The sequence below is a fragment of the Paramacrobiotus metropolitanus genome, unplaced genomic scaffold (genome assembly GCF_019649055.1).
Source record: "Paramacrobiotus metropolitanus isolate TYO unplaced genomic scaffold, Prichtersi_v1.0 Parri_scaffold0000019, whole genome shotgun sequence".
Lineage (NCBI taxonomy): Eukaryota > Metazoa > Tardigrada > Eutardigrada > Parachela > Macrobiotidae > Paramacrobiotus > Paramacrobiotus metropolitanus.
In genome coordinates, this window is record NW_026570239.1 from 1168374 (window position 1) to 1187729 (window position 19356).

At 47.5% G+C, this 19356-nt stretch overlaps 2 protein-coding genes across 2 annotated transcripts; one reads left to right on the forward strand and one right to left on the reverse strand.

Moving 5' to 3' along the window:
* The first annotated feature begins 201 nt into the window (after positions 1-201).
* Positions 202-1707, forward strand: LOC129586032 (uncharacterized). The gene is made up of 2 exons (XM_055479012.1): positions 202-502; positions 1144-1707. Exons 1-2 carry the CDS (start codon positions 401-403, stop codon positions 1705-1707), a joined length of 666 nt encoding a protein of 221 aa, XP_055334987.1. The 5' UTR covers positions 202-400.
* A 13332-nt stretch (positions 1708-15039) lies between these two features.
* On the reverse strand, positions 15040-18703 carry LOC129586033 (uncharacterized protein K02A2.6-like). Its single transcript, XM_055479013.1, has 2 exons — positions 18666-18703; positions 15040-18189 (listed from the first exon to the last, which is right to left on the reverse strand). Exon 2 carries the CDS (start codon positions 15883-15885, stop codon positions 15040-15042), a length of 846 nt encoding a protein of 281 aa, XP_055334988.1. The 5' UTR covers positions 15886-18189; positions 18666-18703.
* Positions 18704-19356: the final 653 nt, after the last annotated feature.

Sequence of the window (19356 nt, forward strand, 5' to 3'; positions counted from 1 at the left end):
AGCATCATCACTTTCCGTATAAACACCAGCTTCAAAGCTCTCATATAACTGTGTAGCAGCAGACATTTTGCTTTCAGGAAATAAGTGATTTCCTGACTTGCCTGACAACTACTGCTGCTTCCTTTTATACAGGGCATACACACACATACACTGCTGCTTGTTGTTATTCTGACCTACAACATACTGGGCGGGAAAGGGAGGTTCAGTAGGCAGCGGTCAAAGTCTGCTGACTGACCGCCTCCTCTCATCCTCGCGTGATCATCCACTGAGATGATGATATCATTGCCATCTGCTACCATTCTATGAGTCATGGCATTGGCACATAAAAGCCAAAGCCAGCCAGAGTTTAAATCTGTTTATTGGCAGAATCAGTTGGCAGTTTATCATCTTCACCACCACTATGGCTCGGAATTTATCCAACAACGTAGAAATTTACACGAAGAAAAATGCCGTCGACACGGAATATGCTCGACTTGTTAAGAACAGCCCTTTTATTCTGATTGTAAGTACCAGAAGCCAGGTATATATAAGCGTACAGTAAGCACATTACATTAGTTGTGCTTTCAAACCGAATTTGTATAACTGAATTCAGAAATGACCTTTCACGAATACATCTTGACCTACTGGCGCCAGTATCATGGCAAAGCTTTACTGTTTCTGATTTTAATTGCCCAGGTTACAACAATCTGTATGCTGACGCGCAGTCAGGATGCAATCGGCGCGTTAGCTAACCGTACAGGGACAGTGTTGAATGAAAAAGGCTTTCTAATAAGTCAGTTTATTAACGATACGCTACCTTTGCTGAAAAGTTCACGGGCATTACTCATTCGCGGCGCTTTTGACTTTAACCGGTTTTTCGGCGAAGTACTAGCCTATGTTAGGCGCAATGGCAATAATCTGATACTGCCTGCTTATCGGTTGAATATCACGGCTTTGCCGTCAACATTTCAGGCAGGAGCTACAAGACTCGATATAATTCTGTTTCCCGTTGAATACAACCGGAGCAGTACCTTTACCTTGGATGAGCCTCAAGTTTTAAGCTGTGCATATTAATACATATTTTTTATATATACATATTGACAAACCTCACGTTTTGCTTGTAATGGAAACAGGAATTTACCGGTCGTGCTTTTCATGTTTTAGCACAAACCTACGTCCATCATGCTCAGCGTAAGCCTCTACCAACCACACGAGCCGCGTATCGATCTACGCCTGATCAAGCACATTCCACAGGATGATTCATATGCTGCCACTCGCTGTGGATTCTATTTTCCCATCAGCTATCTTCCTGAATTTTTGGCCGCCGTAAAAACCCTAGCATGTCGTGTCAGTGAGTGGGAGAAATCAAACGCGTTTATGCGGCCAGTGGCCTTGCAGCCCGCCTCGTCTTCCTCACGTAGTAGTAGCAACAATAAAGCCTCTGTAAAAAAGAGCCGCGGAAGTGGAAATGGAAGCAGTAAAAAGAGAAGCATTAATTGCTTGGCCAAGGCGGCCGCGAAAAAAATTTTGCGCACTTGTAAAGGTGGTGATGTACGTGGTGATCGTGGTGGTAGTGCTCGTGTTGGTGGTGGTGGTGGTAGTGTCGAAAAAGATGATATTGACTACGATGGTAACGTTAACGAGAGAGCTCTGTTAATTGATGACGATGATGATGATGATGCTAATGATGATGACTATGACGAGGATGGCGACCGCCACGATCAATGAGTGAAAGATTAATTAAATGGTGCGCTAAAAACGACTTCTGACACTTTCGTAATAAAGCGATTTTTATTTGTTATTACACACAGAAGAAGCCTACCAAACAACAAGAAAAGGTATACAATTTAAATTAAAATTTCTTCATTCTCAACAGTCATCCTTTCGTTGCTATTATTTTCCCCTTTTTTTATTTTGCGTTGTCTTTTTCCTGAGTTTGAGCTACTACTCCTATTTTTGACTTTATGCTTTCTTTCGGTCTTCTTCTGCTTCTTCTTGTTCTTGTTCTTCTTCTTCTCGGGTTTTTTCGTCCTCTTTTTCTTCAAACAATTACTGCGGACAGCCCGGGCATTCACGTTTAAATTACCCTGTTTCCCAATATGCTTTACGGGAACGAGAGCATATTCGTCCATACTAGAATTTGTGATCGCATATACTCGCTGGTAATTATCAACACTCTCGCCTAACAAATTTCCCCGCACCCGCAAAATGTCGGGCGTGCAACACTTGAAATCCAAAAATAAATAACCATAATCACGAAGCGTTGCAGTTTTATACGCTTCCATGAACTGTGTCGAGCACCGCGGATACATTTGCCGTGCAAGTATCTCCATCTGCATCATGTCTCGAGGCTGTTTCCACAGCACGAGATAATGAGCATTCAAAGAAATTGTACGCATAAGTGGATTTTGAAAGAATACATTTTGCACTGTCAAAATGACAGAGCGGTTCAAGTGATGAGTTCCTCTTGTGAAAAGAGAGACCACATTTTTGTTTATTTCCTGCATCTGATCGTCCAAAATAATCAAGGAAGGGTCGTTTTTATTAGTGAAGCTTTCTTCCGCAATATCTTCAGGAATATTTTTAATAAAAACAACATTTTTTGTATGTTTTTTAATGGTTTTAAAAACAGGTGATTCATAAGAGTAGATAAAGTACACTTTCTTTGGGAATGGGGTAATTTTGCGCAGCTCAAGCAACCGGCATATCCAAAAGGTTTTACCTCCCTGGCTCTGGCAGCTGCAGACCAGATTGAACGGGTGAACAAGGAGCGGGTTAAAGTTCTGTATGGTTTCGTACATTCCATCTGGATGAACTGCGGCTGTAAGAGAGGATAAACAAAGGTATTGCTCTTTTATATCTTATATCCGAATGGGAGCGTTTCATAACTCGGAGTGGAATTCAGTATTCTTCGCTTATCGAATGTGAATCGGACCATTTTCGTCTCCTCCCGCGTGGTCAGCTGCCAGGTGCCTCGTATACGAAAAATTTTGTACGGGTTGAGAAAATACTGAATTTTTTCTGGATTTTTGACCATCTCTTCCAGCAATCCTGGTGTGAAGAAATCGATGTTTCCTTTATTAATTGTTATTCCTTTTGCCTTGAAGACGGACATTCCTTTCTCGGTACGGTATGCGTACATTTTCGGGCCGCCACAGACGAACAAAGTGATTCTGTCATCATCGATCTCCGATTTAAACTCTCCTAAGCATTCGCCCACGGGGAGGCTCGGCAGACCGGGTCCTTCCAGCGCAATCACACAATCAGTATCAACATATAACAGGCGTTCGATGCCTACAAAGGTCATCCCAGCATATAGCTCCAGACGCGCGTAACTAGTGACAAAACCGGCGATGATTACATTTGCGCGCAAATCAGTTCCGTCCAAGTCGCTTGACTTGGTGCTCTGCACCTGTAGAACATCCTCGTTAACAACATCAATGTAATTAACTGTATATTTTCCAGAGTAGAATAATTCATTGAACCGCTTGACGCTTTTGACATATTCAAAACTCGGTTTGTTTTCCTTGATTGCCAGCCTGCCCCATAATGTATTGAGCATGAGTTTCGAGAGAAGGCGTCGTGTGGGATTGAATTCCACCTTCACCGGGTCGACAACAACATTGTCTCTGTCTTTAAGCGACTGAAGGTAAACCTGTTTTTCTCCATCGGACTGGCAGTGTGAGGGAAAGCCGCTTGCTGCTGCTTTTTCTGCCATAAATGTGCTTATGTAATCGGCAAACAAATTTCCCCTCTTCGGGTAATGCCAGACTTCATGAACTGCCAGTATACGGTAGCCTAGGGAGACTGCCAGATTAACTTCCGGTGTCGTATAAACACCGTTGAAGCTTCGCTCTTCTTCAGTGTGCGTGCAGGACGTTTCTTGGTTGTTTGCCTCTGCACACCGCCAGCACAGGGCGAACATACATTTGCCATTGATGCGTTGCGGAAGAAGAGGGAGCGGAAGATTGCTGGGCGGAAGCACTCTCACATGAACGATTCCAAAATACTGATCAAGGGGCCTGAAATCGCTAAGGATTCGGTCAGGCAGCCCAAGAGGGTATTCCTTCTGCTTGCATACGGCAGGATAAAGGGAATTCTTATCTAGGTAGGAGATGTACCGGCCACTACCTGTGTCCGGCAGGTTGAGCAGGCGGAACGCCTCCGTCCGCCCACCGAACAGAACATCACGCACATTCATGGGTTCGGTGTGGCAGAAACTTTTTAAAACTTTTTTCACCTCCTCCCCTTGCCTTAAGGATTTCCATTCGCAGCTCCAGATACTGCGATAGGAATAGCCACGAGTTTCCAGGTAGCGCTGCTTATGCTTCGTTGCCTGTAGCAATTGAGCCATATTTTGATTCCCATTTGTTACCGCGTCTGCCGTGTAGCATTTTGGACATCTGTACAAATGTTTTATTGTTTTATCACTTCACAAGAACAACAGTAACACAAACAACAACAACAACCACAACAACAACGTACCCATGAAAATAGCACCCATGGTACTCGAAAACCGTATTGGCTGCTTCGTAAAATCCGTCAACTTTGTAGCGGCCTATTCGTTTTTCTCCGTCCCGATGATTTCGAGCGTGTTGAATTTCAATGTGCTCGTTTTGCATGACAAAATGCAACCATTGCATGCTTTCGAAGGAGTATGTGCGGTAGGTCTGGAGATCGCGATAAGTAAAATATTGAATGCTGTCTTTCGGCATGAAACGAGCTCGGTACACGAGGTTTACGTAGCCAGGGAGTGAAACCGACTCTACGAGCGGGTTATACCCTCCACAAAGTGCCTTCATACTTTCGCAGAATCTCTGGCAAGCCTCCCGCAGTACATGACAATCGTTGGTACAATATTTTAGGATCTCCTGAGAAAAATTCCACATTTTCCCTGCGGCAACCTCCGCGTCGTACCATTCCTTAAATTTTTTGTAGTGCTTGGTCTTCATCTGGCTTGTCAGGTAGTAGTGCTCTGATGGAATGTGTCCTACATAGTTGAAATGTTTTTCACGCGCAAACAGAAAGGGAAAACAACCTTTGGCTGCGTTGAAACCGAATGCAGCCGGCATATCGGCTAAACTCATAGGCAAAAATGCAAGGGAATCTCGTAGGATGATATTATTCGTGGTTTCTTTAATCTGAAGAAACTTCAGACCTCGCATGATGACATGCGGCCATAAGTGTTTACGGTGAAGGTGCTGCATAATGAAGTTCCCGTCATATCCCATAAGGTTATGGAAAACAACAATGTGATTGCGGTGCCGCGGATGGAAAAGCCAATTGCAGAATTTTTCCCCGGCATTCTTTCCGAAAAATCGCGTCGCTTTTCCGGCATCATCAACGGCTACGGCAGCGATTGGGATATGATATTCTTTGCTTATATCACTTTCAAAGTCGCAATAAAGAAACTGGCGTTCGGGCTTCGGCTTGCTCTCGTGCACTTGCACGTAACAACGATGGTAGGGATCAACAACAAGCTTGCAGCTCCGGCAATAATATTCGCCGCATTGGTGAACGGGGTTGGCCGGATGTCGCCCCTTATCCATGTAGATGATCAGGCTGCAGTCAGCGCACTTTCGACGGAGTTCACAGTCCGTGGTCGGCGCTGCTGTTGACGTTGGTGTTTTGTGTAGGCGGAAGCATTCTGAGTTTTTGAAACTTCTTTGACAATCCCCACATGTTATTTCTCTGTCGAATTCGCAATCTTTTCTCTGGCAGTTAAAACAAGCTTTTCGGCATCGGTGCCGGTGAAGCTTGGTAAAATAGCCGTCGCAAAACTTGCACTGTTTTTTCTTTCCAAAAAATCGTGCCGGTTTGGTGATTGCCGCATAGTGATTGTTAGATAGAAGAAGATGCAAGCTTTTTGGACACTTGATGCTTGTGCCGTTATATAACAATCCCGTTTCCGCATCAGGGCATTTATGTATGGACAGCGCGTAATTTGGAAGAAGTACGGCTTGAAAAGCCGAATAGTCACTGTATGACACAGCTCCGAGCGGTACTTTCGCTGCCTGGTACAGCTTTATTGCTTCCACTTTCTGTAGCTGTTTCCTGCTGTCACAGAGTTCTTTCCACTTCCTCTTGTCAACTTTATGAAGTTGTGACGCATGGGCAATGGCAATGGCTAGCGCTCGGCCAAAGCAGAGACTATCGTTGTTTTTTACGTTAACAATTCCTCCGCCTTGAGGCGCTTTCAAAAGGTTACGAAAATGGCGGTCTTGTTTTCTACTCTCGGTGGTGGTGGTGGTTGTGATGGTGGTGATGTTGGCGCTGGTTGCACCTGCGCCTTTCCCTGTCGGTTGCCGGGGCACGCGTAGTAGGTTAATGTAAACCGGTAAACCTAAAGAGAATTCCGTTTTCGAAGTTAGAGTATTTGCAATCAAGTACAGGAACATCTCTGCGTTCACTTGATCCTGTGTGGATAATTTAAGCTGGATGGGATGAGAGAGCTGAGATGACTCCAACGATATACTAATTAAATCTTCTTTGTTAGGCACAAAATCACGGAGTTTTTTGAAAATATCTTCCAAAACAGACAGAAATACCGGTAGCACCGTGTCTACACCATGTAAGGGCAGTTCTGCTATTTTTATTTGAAAATTTCCCGCCCAGACACCGTACTTCTTACTATGGCGTGATGTAATGGCTTTGAGATTATAAAATTCAGATGGATTCTGTATAACTTTATTCACTGGCGAGGATGATGAAGGTTGTGTGGTTGTTGTTGTTGTTGTTCTTCTAGCGTTATTTGTTGTCGTTGTCGTCGTCGTCGTCGCCGGTGTCGTCTTCGTTGTCGCGGTCAGTTCTTTTGTTCGCCGCATAAACAATTTGTAAGAAAAAGATATGTGGCGCGTTTGACGATATAACTGTGAAACATCTTGAATTGTTTTTTGCTTCTCGTACAACCTGGCTAATTTTGCTTCGGCAATTTGCTGCGGTTTTTTGGTCGCCGTCGTGATTGTTTTTTCTGAGACACGGTTGCCGATTTTCTTTGTTTGTAGTGGCTGTGGTGGGGGCGTCATGACAGACAAAGAAAGTGAATAGGAATGTGTTGGCTGCGCTAATCAAACCGCAAATATGGTACTTCCTTTTGCTCCTGATGCAATTTACTCTGGCAATTGCCGGCAAAAGTACGACCAGCATAATTAGCCTGCGATAATGCACGTGTGTGCACAAACAGCTGGTCTGCGATGCTGCACGCGCCTTTATACTCTTGTCTGAGTCATGGCAATCATCAGCTCTTCCCATCTAACGCCCACCAGACATCCTCATGGCGGAGCTAATTTTGCATGCACACTTAAAGCCCACCCAGCGCCCGCCTACTACAACTACTGTTTACTGCATATCAGTATATAAATTCCCAATGAATACAAATGTGCGTGTCACTGCTTGTGTGCTCGTCACCTCGTCGGCGTCGCGCGTCTCAGTCACACTGATTCTCTAACATACACGATGGAAGGAGCAATCACCAACAGCTGTCATGTACATTATAATTGCGATGCGCCTGATAACCTTGATTGGCTTTTTGATGAGAGTGACGAAATCCACGACTACGAAACAACGGCTACTACATTGTTAAACAACCATGAAAGCGCCCTACTGCGCCAAAAGTACCAGATCATGAAGAGTATAGTCATCAATGATCGGTATTTATTAGCCATAATGGGATATAATCATCGCGGCACAGTAAGGTGCATACGCTGTCAAAAAGAATTCTACTGGAAGCAAACTGACGCCATCATAACCCATTCGGAGCGGGAATGTCAGGATATTAAACCGTACCCTATGCTTAACACGGACCCCGTGGAGTGGCACAGCATCAGGCGCCGTACCGGTTACAGCAGGTTCCGAACCTTTAAGGAAATTCCGGACGATAACGATATTGAATTTCTTATACAGCACGGTTTTTACCCTACAAACCAGATCCAGTGCGCCCATCCTGGCTGCACATGGATCGGTAAATGGGAAGAAATTGGATCTGTTAATTTTTTATGGAAAAAGAGTCACGGACGCAAGCATTGTTACAATGCTGCACAACCGTTTCTGTGGTGAAATGCTGTAGTTGTTGATGTTGTTAAAACGGATGCTGCTGAGTTGTAGTGTTTGGATTGTTTATTTGTTTGTTTGGATTTTATTAAATTCTCTTTGAATCGAAAATTTTTGACAAACAATTATTCCCATCAATAAAAACGAACATTAAAACTCAAAATTCAACATTAGTGCTAAACAGCTGCTGCTGGTTCTGCTCTTTTTGAGTTTTTCCGACGTGAGCCTTTTTATACTCCGAAACTCGGCGCTCGAAAAAATTACTTTTGCCTTCCAGGGAAATGGTTTCCATGTAGGGCAGAGGATTAGCCGCGTTGTACAGCGGTTCGAGGTCAAGCATTTTAAGCAACACGTCAGCCACAAACTGAATGTACGTTTTCATCAGTGCTGCATTCAGTCCACGTAAAGGATGCTCAAATGCAGCGTCCCAAAACCGGCTTTCGATGTCCACTGCCTCGTCTACTAGGGCGTACACCGTTTCGTCCGGTAACTTATTGTTAAGCTGTCCATAAAGCCAGCATGCAAATTCTACATGCTGAGATTCGTCTCTAGCAATCAGCTCATTGCTAAACGTGAGTCCCGGCAGGATGCCGCGGTTTTTAAAATAAAATACAACGGCGAAAGCGCCGCAAAAAAAAATCATTTCAACGCATGCGAATGCCAGCAGTCTTTCGGAAAACGGCCGCTCCTTATTTTCCCTGATGTAACGAGTTGCCCAGTTTGCTTTTTCTATAACATTTTCATTGTTTATCACTGCTTGTAGTAGGTGCAAACGTTCTTCCGTGTCCTGGTAATAGGTATTAATTAAAAGTGAATATGTTTCACTATGTATATTTTCCATAAATATTTGGAAGGTATAAAACGCGCGGATTTCAGGACACTGGCTTTCAATAAGAAAGTTCTCTGCCAGGTTCTCCATTATGATTCCGTCCGACGCTGCAAAAAACGCTAACACATTACCCAGTAGGGATTTCTCAAACTGGCTCAACGCAGGCCACTGACGGACATCATGAGAGAAATTAATCTCTTCAGGTGTCCAGAAGCAGGCCACTGACTTTTTATACATTTGCCATGCATCATCGATTTCTATTGGAAATAACACAAGTCGCTTCCACGAGGCTTCTAATAGCGGCTCCGTAGTAGCAGTATTATCATTATTATTATTGTGATCTAATTTAATGCTTTCAGAGTCGCCAGTTAAGGCTAACTTATCAGTGCTGCAGGTGTTCAGCCCTCCGCGCCCACGGTGCCCAGCTGGATGTTCGCTCTCCGACTGCGGCAGGGGATAGTCATACGGATAGTCATAGTATTGTTGCTGTTTGCCTTGACCAACGCCCAGGTCACCGCTCACCGGTGGCTCTTCGCGCCCTGTTCATAGAAGCGATGTGTTGTTTAGGAGATATTTTCATAATTATTATTTATAATTACCATAGTCGTCACGGTCGTTATTTTGGTCGTCGTCGTCGTGGCCGCTGCCGACTACATGGTGCTTAACGTCGCCGTCATCGTCTCCCTCCTCATCTTCATCCTCCCATTCATTGTCATTCTCGTCGATGGTGTCCATCTCCCGTTCAGCATTGAGGCTGCTTTGCAGCGGCAGACGAAAACCTATACAGGAATTACTCAGAAAGTAAAATTATCTGAACATTTACAGACTATTTGCTTGGGTGTTACCTTCTTCGCTGACGCGAAACAAGTATTGCTGTCGCGGGGAGGAAACCGAAGACGACGACGATGATGCTTCCGGCGGCAACGATGCTAACCCACAAACTTCTCGATTATTGCGTGGTTTGTCATAGGCGCGCTTGCTAAAAATCCTTACCTGGTGGAATATCAGGTTGGGCAACTTGGTCGTTGACGCCGTGGTGCTGGTTGTTGCTGTTGCTGTTGCTCTCGTAGCCAAAATCCAGCAGATTTATAGGATGGCGATTTTGCAGCCCTAATTACAAACGGAAATATTTATTTTATCGAATACTGATAACATACAAAAACTCACCGCCGTCCGCTGGAATTGGGTTGTTGCCGCCAAGGTCCACGTTCTGGTAAATCCTTTCGTCTTGGCTATGGTCACGGTGGTGCATGTTATCAGCGTCGTTCCGCGGCAGCCCATTGTACTCGGGGTTGTGATGGACTACGGCCTCATGCGGGCGAACCGGAGACAGGCGGTCTGTGTCGACGCGCTGCGAAGAGGGACGCGAATGGACTGGGACGTGGCGTCGGCATATGGCGAGTACGAGGCGGGCTTCGGCTGGTTGTTGGTGAAAACCAGTGATGCTGTGATCGCGAAGGCGATACCGACGAGCGATTTCTTTGAAAATTGGCGTTCGGGGCTGCTGGTGGGGTGGAACACGACCGGCTTCGGCATCTCGTTCGGGGCGGTTTTGGCGACCATGGGGAGCTGTCGGCCGTGCTGCCCCGACATCATGGCTGCGGGCACTGTTGACAGTCCGACCGACACGAAAACCACGCTTCCACGCGATACACAGCACAGTCAGGCCGATCAGGAAAAGGATGCCGACCGTTATGCCAGCTACAGTGTACGGATCTACGGCCAGTCCACGCTGCACCTCACTCCCTGCAAGCATACAAGGCGGACAGGTAGTATTACATGCATTGGACGTGGTGGTGTCAGTAGTGCTGGTGGTGGTAGTGGTGGAGACGGTAGTGCTTGCAGTGGTGGTGGTGGTCTCGCTGCTGCTGAAGTCGAAGCTGGTGGATGCCACAGCAGATGACAACAGCAATGTTGCGTTAGAATCAGTTAGAACATGATTTCCGCTGCCCCCGTCGCCTCTACTGTCATTATGTATGAATGTCAGCGCGTGCAGCGGAAGCCTGGCACTGGTGCTAGCGTTAATGAAAACTGGCGTCGGCGTCGTTGTCGTAGGCCATAACACCAATGGCGACCACAACGGAACCGTAGGTCTGAAGCCGTCACTGATGGCTTTGTTGACACCTTCGCCGTTGCACTAGGCCCTTGTGTTGCTGTTGTTATCGTGGTGGTAACGCTTAAGCTATGGGCAGTAGTGGTGGGGGTGGTGGTGAGCGGGCGAGGTGATGACGACGTTGTTGATGGTGTAGTCTTTCTCGAAAATCTAGTTGCTGTGAAAGGGGGTGTCACGAGGTTGCGCATTGTGGTTGACTGTTGCCAATGAGGAGTCGCTGTGTCAGGCGGCTGCATAACCACTGGCAGATCACTCACGAGCTTACTGCCACCGCCTGCCGTTGTTGTGGTGGTGACGGCGGTGGTGGGGGTGGTCAATGTCCATCGTCGTGTGGACCGGTGAGTGATAGCCGCTGCAGTGGACGGGAGCGGCGGCCGCGTCAACGGCAACGGTGTAGCAGTAGTGGAAAACAATAATGATAACGCTGCTGTACTTTGCCCCATTATTACTGATGTAGTATTGGCAACAGCCTCTGCTGCGGCAGTCACGCTACTAATATTGTATGTGTCGCCATCTGCTGCCGCTGACAAAGGTGTTGTTGCTGCTGTGGTCTTACCGCTAGCGTCAGCGCCGGTTGGAGTCATGGCCCGGGTGCTCGAGTCTCTATCCCGAGGAATTGCGGTGGTTGACCAAGACTCAGTAACCGTCGAGACCGGCGACTGAGAAGGCGGTTGAGCGGAAGTCCACGAACAGCATGGAGGAAATCCACATCCACTGCGTAAATCTGAAATATCCGTTAAAACAATTTTTGTTCGATTTATGTCATATTTATCAGGAAACTAGCATTCAATATAATTCTTTGACTGGCACATTCATAATAGGGCCTTTGCTGGTGCGTATTAACTGTTTCTACCTGCCGGGCAGCGGTTGGCGATAATTCGCAGTCCCAACTTCTCCAGACACTCCAACTCTCTACAGCGACGGGAACCGTCAAACACAGTCTGAGACAGAAAAATCATCTGCAGATCAGGGAAGTTGTGGGTTGGCGGCCAGTTGGGGAGAACGTTGACATCCGATCCGGTCATATCCAGCATCTGCACTCCCTTCACGATCGCGGTTGGCTGATTGTCTAACGGCCACAGATTTGCCTTGCTGTCGGAACATTTCCAAAATGTTTCACGGCAAACGCAGAAATAGGGACAGGGGATGTATGTTGCGGGACCGTGGGCATTTGCTAACAGAGGTTGCTGCAATGCAACGGCAGCACAAACTGTTATTACGGCTGCCGTGACAATTAACTGCGTAATTAATTGCGGCATCTTTACAAAAAGCTGCATAACATGCGCAAGTATTTCTCTTCGTAAAATGATGAAGATATGCACTGCATATGTGGCAGTCTTGAAAATGAATGCATGCATAATGGCGCGCTGGCGCTCACATTCTCACTCACCTCATCGTACAAGTCAACGTGTTAGCATATGAAATTCTGATAAGAGCAAAACAGCAACCGCAACATACAGGGCGCCTCTTAAATGGATAAAAATGAAAAATAACTGTAAACATTTGCAGGGTGAAGAGCATGGGAATAAATGCTAAATCGATTTCTTATCACTGATTGACTATGCACCGTGTTGCGAGCGTGAAGCAGATGTCCAGTGATGCATTCATGAATGCAAAGTGCATTCGGTGCATGCACGTGAGAGCGAATAGAGGGAGAGAGACTGAACCGCTGAAACTGAGCCTGCTTGCTGGCCGCCTGCTGGCTGCAATGTATAAGTGTACAAACAGAGAGCGAGAGAGAGAATGAGGCAAGACGAATTAGCGTCTGTATGCTGCAGCGCTTTATTCCTGTATAATATGCAGGTTGCTGCTATAGCGCGGGTTTTATATAAAACCCGGCCCGGGCGCAGGTTAAGGGCCAGGGGCAGTGCGCCCCTACTTATAACATTGGACGTATACGGTTACCGCCCGTCGGTGCCCCTGGGTTAGGGGCGACGTCAACAGCACCAGTTTGAGTACTATTCATCATACGTTGCCAGTCATTGCCTTGCAGTATACAAAATGTAGGCGCATCTTCTCGCTGTAGAAATTGATGTGTCACCGGAAAATTTTGCAGATATAGAGCGAGCTTTCTACAGTTAAGCGCTTTAAAATGACAACCATGGCATTTCAGTTAGATAACCATACTGTAAGTCCTTGACAGTTTCGCTGGCACCGGAAGGAGTGCGTGCTTTTGCTCCGCTGAATTTCCTAGGAATATCCAATATTTAGCTAGCAGTACTGCTGTTCATTTTCTTAGAATGGATAGTACAGATACTCGGAACCACTACCCGTAGATTCACTCAAGAAGGTTTGTTCGCTCATGATTACTAGTAAATAGTAATCAACAATGTAAAGCACGTAGCTGAACACTTCCGTTCACAGTACACTCTGGACGCTTGTAAAGGTGGTAATTGTAAATTGCTCAAACAATTAAACGAAGTGGCTGCTGTTCTATTCTTGCTTGTTGTCATCTTTGCTGTCGATCCTTCACCGTTAATTGGGATGGATTTTTCGTTTAGATGACGTTACTTAACGGCGTTGCCTGTTGTTAAACGTACTGACTGCAGTCAGTTCTCAATCACATGTACAGTAAAATTTTGTTTTCTAGTCATGGTTGTTAATACTTGTTATAGTCCACCGGACAGTTCGGTTCCAGTGAATGTTATACGAGGGTGAATGTTAAGAGTATTTTCACTGTTCTCGTACTAGAACGTCAATCGACAGATACATCTTTATATCGAAAGCTTTCGAGACAATGTGCCCCTTGGGGCCATCAGCTATCGCCATAATTAAAAAACTAGATAAATGGCTAAAACAGCATACAGGCGACATCCGCTAACATTAATTTTTCCGGGAACGATCACTGGAGATAGAGCGGGGCAGTGTGGCGCATCAATTCTTGCAACAATGGACCAGACTTGGGCCACCTTTGCGTTTTCCACTCTCCACCCACCCCACCTAACCCCACAAATTTTCCACTCCACCCGCCCCACCACGCTAAAAAAATGGCCCACCTCCGCCCACCAACGACTAAAGTTTCCACTGTCCACCCGCCCGCCCACTGGCTTTAAAAAATTTTTCGTCTGTTTTTATTGTGTATTTACGTTTTATTAATAAAATCCCCGCAACCTGACATACAGTACTCGGCTTATCTCCGTTTCGCAGCGGGTAAAGGAAAAGGTCAGGGCGATGCATGCGCTGGGTGCGGATGTTGTATACCACAGGCTGGGCCTCCATTCGCAGCCTTTTCCTGCATGTAAGTAGAAATGGAGGAAAAGCGGGTTTGGTGTAAATATGATCCTAAATGGTACTGTATCTGTAATGTCGTTTTCGTGCAAAACTGAAAAGGATCGGAGTACAATGATGTCGTATTTATGTAATACGCTTTAATATGATAATAACAGAGTAATAGCACAAAGTCTCAGATTCTCGTACCCAGCTGGTAATCGTACTAAATCATCAGTATTAACGCACACCACAACTCATGACCTTTTGCACTTAGCAACATCATACACTGCATAGTGCATCTCCTTCCCCCGATAAAAAAAATTATTTTGTATATCCGTAACGTATTGGCTCGACTCCCTTGTTCGCTCTCGCTGACACACGCAATGGAGGAGCAGGATTCGCTGTGGCAGGCACTGCCACTTGGGGAAGCTCTGCGTTCAGAGCAGGCTCCGGCTGTGGTCGGATGACAGGTTCCACTGTTGCAGGTTGCTCGTCACGCTGTGGCCTTTCCGATATCATCGCCTTTGGCACTGTTGGCGATGTGACGTCGTTGGGCTCAGCTGCAGTACGCCATTCACGTGGCCTGATCTGGTCTTCGTGGCGGAACCACTCTTGGCCATCAACGGTAACTGTCCACTGGCGGTTTCCTTTCTTTGACCGCAGCTGGCAGGGTGTCCAATGTGTTTTAGGACCGTGGCGGAAATCGCGTACTAACACCCGCTGTCCGCCATGGAAGTTTTTCTCTTTGGCATGCTGATCGAAATTACGTTTATGACGGTCCATGTTGGCTTGCCGTGTCTCGTTAGCGTCTGGATGTACCAAATCCAGCGCTGTGCGCATTCGGCGCTTGAGGAATAACTCATCGGGCGAACTTCCGGTGGTGGCTTGCGGTGTCGTACGATACCTGAATAGGTATTTCCGCAGTGCGTCGTCGATGTTGGCATTGTTGTCTGCCAACAACGCCGACATACCGCTCCGCCTGCCCGTTCGATTGCGGGTGTCCAGGCGCCGTGCGCAGGTGCGCAATCCCGTTTGCTTTGCAGTAGTCTGCAAACTCGGCACTGGTGAACTGCGGCCCGTTATCCGTGACCAGCTGTTTTGGGTATCCATAACGGCCACATAAATGTTCCAGCACGGCAATCACGTCGCCGGACATTGTACGCCGCATCTTGACGACTTCCGGCCACTTCGAGAAGCTATCCACAATCACGAGAAACATCTCGCTGTGGAACGGGCATGCGAAGTCCATGTGCACACGCTGCCACGGATTCTCGGCAACTGGCCACTGCTGCAAGTGCACTTTCGCCGTCTCTTTTGCTGCCATCGTGCAAGCAGGGCATTTCTTGGCCAGCCGTTCGATGTCGCCGTCCAGTCCAGGCCACCAGAAGTGACTTCTGGCTTCCGCCTTCATCCGCACCACACCAGCATGTGTAGCATGCAGATGTTTCAGCAGGACCGCTTGGAAGGACTCCGGAATGACCGTTCTCGCTCCCCACAGGACACATCCAGCGACCACTGACAGTTGCACTCGTCTCCGGTTGTACGGCTGAAGTTCCGGTGGTGCCTTCTCTGGCCATCCCTTAAGGACCAAGTGACGACACCGAGCCAGCACGCGATCTTTGCCAGTTTCACTAGCGATTTTCTTCGCGTCCACCGGTGTCTCACTCAACACGTCCATTTGGACAGCATGGATGGCTTCGTGCATTCCCAAGTCGTTGGGATAAAAGATGTCCTTCGAGTGCAGGGGCAGCCGGCTCAATCCGTCAGCCTGTCCGTCGTCGGTGGACCGGTACTCGATGGTGAAGGTATACGCCGTGAGTGCAATGCCCACCGCTGGAGGCAGTTGGCAGATACCGCAGGAATCCCAGTCTTCCGGCCGAACACCGTGACCAACGGCTTATGGTCAGTAAGGAGTGTGAACTCCCGACCCGGCAAGTACTGGTCGAACTTCTTCACACCGAAGACTGAAGCCAACGCCTCTTTCTCTATCTGCGCGTACCGCTGTTCAGTCTGCGTTAACGTCTTTGATGCATGGGCAATGGGCTGGTCTTAACCGCTCGGTCCGCTGTGGCTAATGACAGCTCCGATCTCGTATTGCGAGCATTTGCGACGCATCCGGTGCGAGCATTTGCGGCTTCGCAGGATCGTAATGCACCAGCATTGTGGCCTGTGCCAGCTCCGCCTTCAGGCTGCGGAAGGCACCATCACATTTTCGTGACCACTCCCACTTGACGTCCACTTTCAGCAGGGCGCTGAGGCAGTGCGTCTTGGTCGCCAGCTGGTGCATGAACTTGCCGTAATGGTTGATCATTCCAAAGAGGATCGCACCTGGGCGACGTCCACCGGTGCTGGCATCTCCATGATCGCGCGAATCTTCGTTTCGGAAACATGTCGGCCGTTTCTGTCAACCACGAACCCCAAGTATTCTACCGATAGCTGGAGGAAATTGCTCTTCTGCTGTTTCAGGGTGAATCCTTGCGCTTCATTCGTTCGGCTACTTCGGCCAGATTCGCAAGGTGCTCCCGCCGTGTTCTGCCTGTGATTATTATGTCGTCCATGTACACGGCGACGTAAGGGATGCCATTCAGCAGTTCTTCCATCATCTGTCAAAAAATGCTGGGTGCTGCAGCCACTCCGAACGGCAGTCGGGTGTAGCGATACAGTCCGCAATGCGTGTTTATCGCAACCAATTCACGGCTCGGCTCGTCTAATGGCACCTGATGATATGCATCGGATATATCAATCGTGGTGAATTCCTCACCGGCATTGAGTATGGCGAACAACTCGTCCGGCAAGGGCAGTGTATACCGCTGCACATCCAGGGCGTCGTTGAGCATATCCGCACTGCTCCGCCTTGCTTCCGCACCACTACTATTGGCGCCGCCCATGCCGATCGCTCGATCCGTTCCAGGACGCCTAATCTCTAAAGGCGTTCAATGTCCTTCTCCACGGGCTCTCGTTGCGCAAAGGGAACGGGACGTGGCTTGCAGTACTTTGGCACTGCACCAGGCTTCAGGTGCAGATGAGCCTTGAAGGTTCGGCAGCATCCAAGTTCTTCCCGAAAGAGATTTTTGTTCTCTGTCAGTATGGCTTCCAGTGACCTTTCCTGTTGCACCTGACCAATCGCCAGTTCTGACATCTTGTGGTTCTGGAGGTTAAATGCTTTGATCCAGTCCCTGCCAAGGACGTTGCTGCCTTCCTCCACCACAATCAGTTCCATTGACCGCTCTTCACTGCCGCCTTCACAACGCACTCCGACGTAACAGGCTCCAAGGACAGGGATCTCGTGTCCTGAGAAGCTACGGAGTTTCGCGCCACATGGAAACAGATCCGGTCGCTTCAGTTCGATCCGCATCTTCCTGGTCGCAATGGTCTTCACCGATCCCGTGTCCAGCTCGAATGCAACTTTCCGTCGGCAGACCGTTAAGTGCACCATGATGGGATCACCTTCGGCAGTGGTTGTGTTCAGTACGTCGTATACCCCTTCAACTCGGCCACTGCGTCGCTGGGCTCCTCTTCTCTTTGCCGCTCCGGATCTGCAAACTTTCGCAATATGTCCATCCTTACCACATTTCCGGCAAGGCTGATTGCGAAATTTGCAGTCCGCTTGATCATGATTCGTCCCACCACATCGGTAACAGGCCTTCGTCTTCCGTGGGCTCGGCTGTCTAGCATTGCCTTTTCCTGCCTTCCGGATGACCTTTACCGTGGGAATATCCTCCTCCAAGTTATTGTTCATCTTCGCTTGCTCCTGTCTCGCTTCAAACCTTCTGGCAAGCTGCAGCGTTTCATCAAAAGACTTGAGTTCCTGGAACATCAGGTGTCTTCTCGTCGCATCATTGTGCACTCCCGCAACAAACACAGCGCTCAGTAGATCCTCCAGGATGCCTCCCGGGAATTTACACGTATATGTTCTGTTCCGTAGTTCATTAGAAAACAGTACGAGCGACTGGCTAGCTTGCTGACAGGTGCGAAAGAATGTAGCCCATTCAGTCTTCTAATAGGTCACCTTGATGTATACCGTAATTATCGAATTTTTGGCTCTCCCCGCAATAAGAGCCCCTGTAATAAGCCCCCCTCCCCGACCCAGTTTGAAAAATAAGGCCACCCCCCGAAATTACGCCCCAGGGGGCCGTTAATAAATGTCAAGCGCTGCTAAATGATTTATAAATGATGATGCAAATGCTTTATAAAAGTTGTTGTGATTGTTAGCAAACCTTAAACGGATATCAACATAATACGGTATTCGTGGGCAAAAAGGTGTATAGGGATCTAAGTTTATGCTCGAAAATGTTGCTGGGTTGGTTGCGCTGTTGCGTTTACCGGTAGCTACTGCGGTCAGTTTTACTAGACAGGGTGCGCAGTTGTTTGAAATATCATGCCCCCTCCCAGAATATACCGTTCGAAAAATAATTCCACCCCCCGAAATTGCACCCTCTCCCCGAAATAAGCCCCCCTCCGCCATAGCCTTCGAACTATTTGTACCCCAGGGCCACAAATTCGATAATTACGGTATGTCGTCGAGTTTCTTCAGCAGCTCATCATACGAAAATTCGGTTGGCTTTCGGTCGGCAAGCGCTGACAACATCCTGGAAGGCGCGAAATTCCAGGTTGTTGATCAGCACTTCCTTTTGCTTCGCAGCTGTAGTCTCTGTGAGGGACAGATAGTTTTTGAGGAGGGACTTCCAGGAGGTCCATTCAATCTGATCCGGATTAAAACGGATCAAGTTCTGGGCTTTTTCTTTCCCGGCAGTCATTGGGGAAGACACTGGGGAAGTATCAGAAATCGACGTGGATGTATCGACCGATCCGGGCATACACTCGCATGAGTAATACCGCCTTCACGCCAATGTCGTATATGTAATACGCTTTAATATGATAATAATAGAGTAATAGCACAAAGTCTCAGATTCTCGTACCCAGCTGGTAATCGTACTAAATCATCAGTATTAACGCACACCACAACTCATGACCTTTTGCACTTAGCAACATCATACACTGCAAATGAGACGGTTGGTACACCTCCGCGCGTTTAAGTAATTTTTTGGAATTTTTGTTTCACCGATTATCTGCCACGTTCTAGAACATGTATTCGAATTTTGTACCACGTACCGGCCCTCTTTCCTAAGCATCAATGGCTGGAAACGGAAGACAATGTGAGTCATGCTGCATAGGT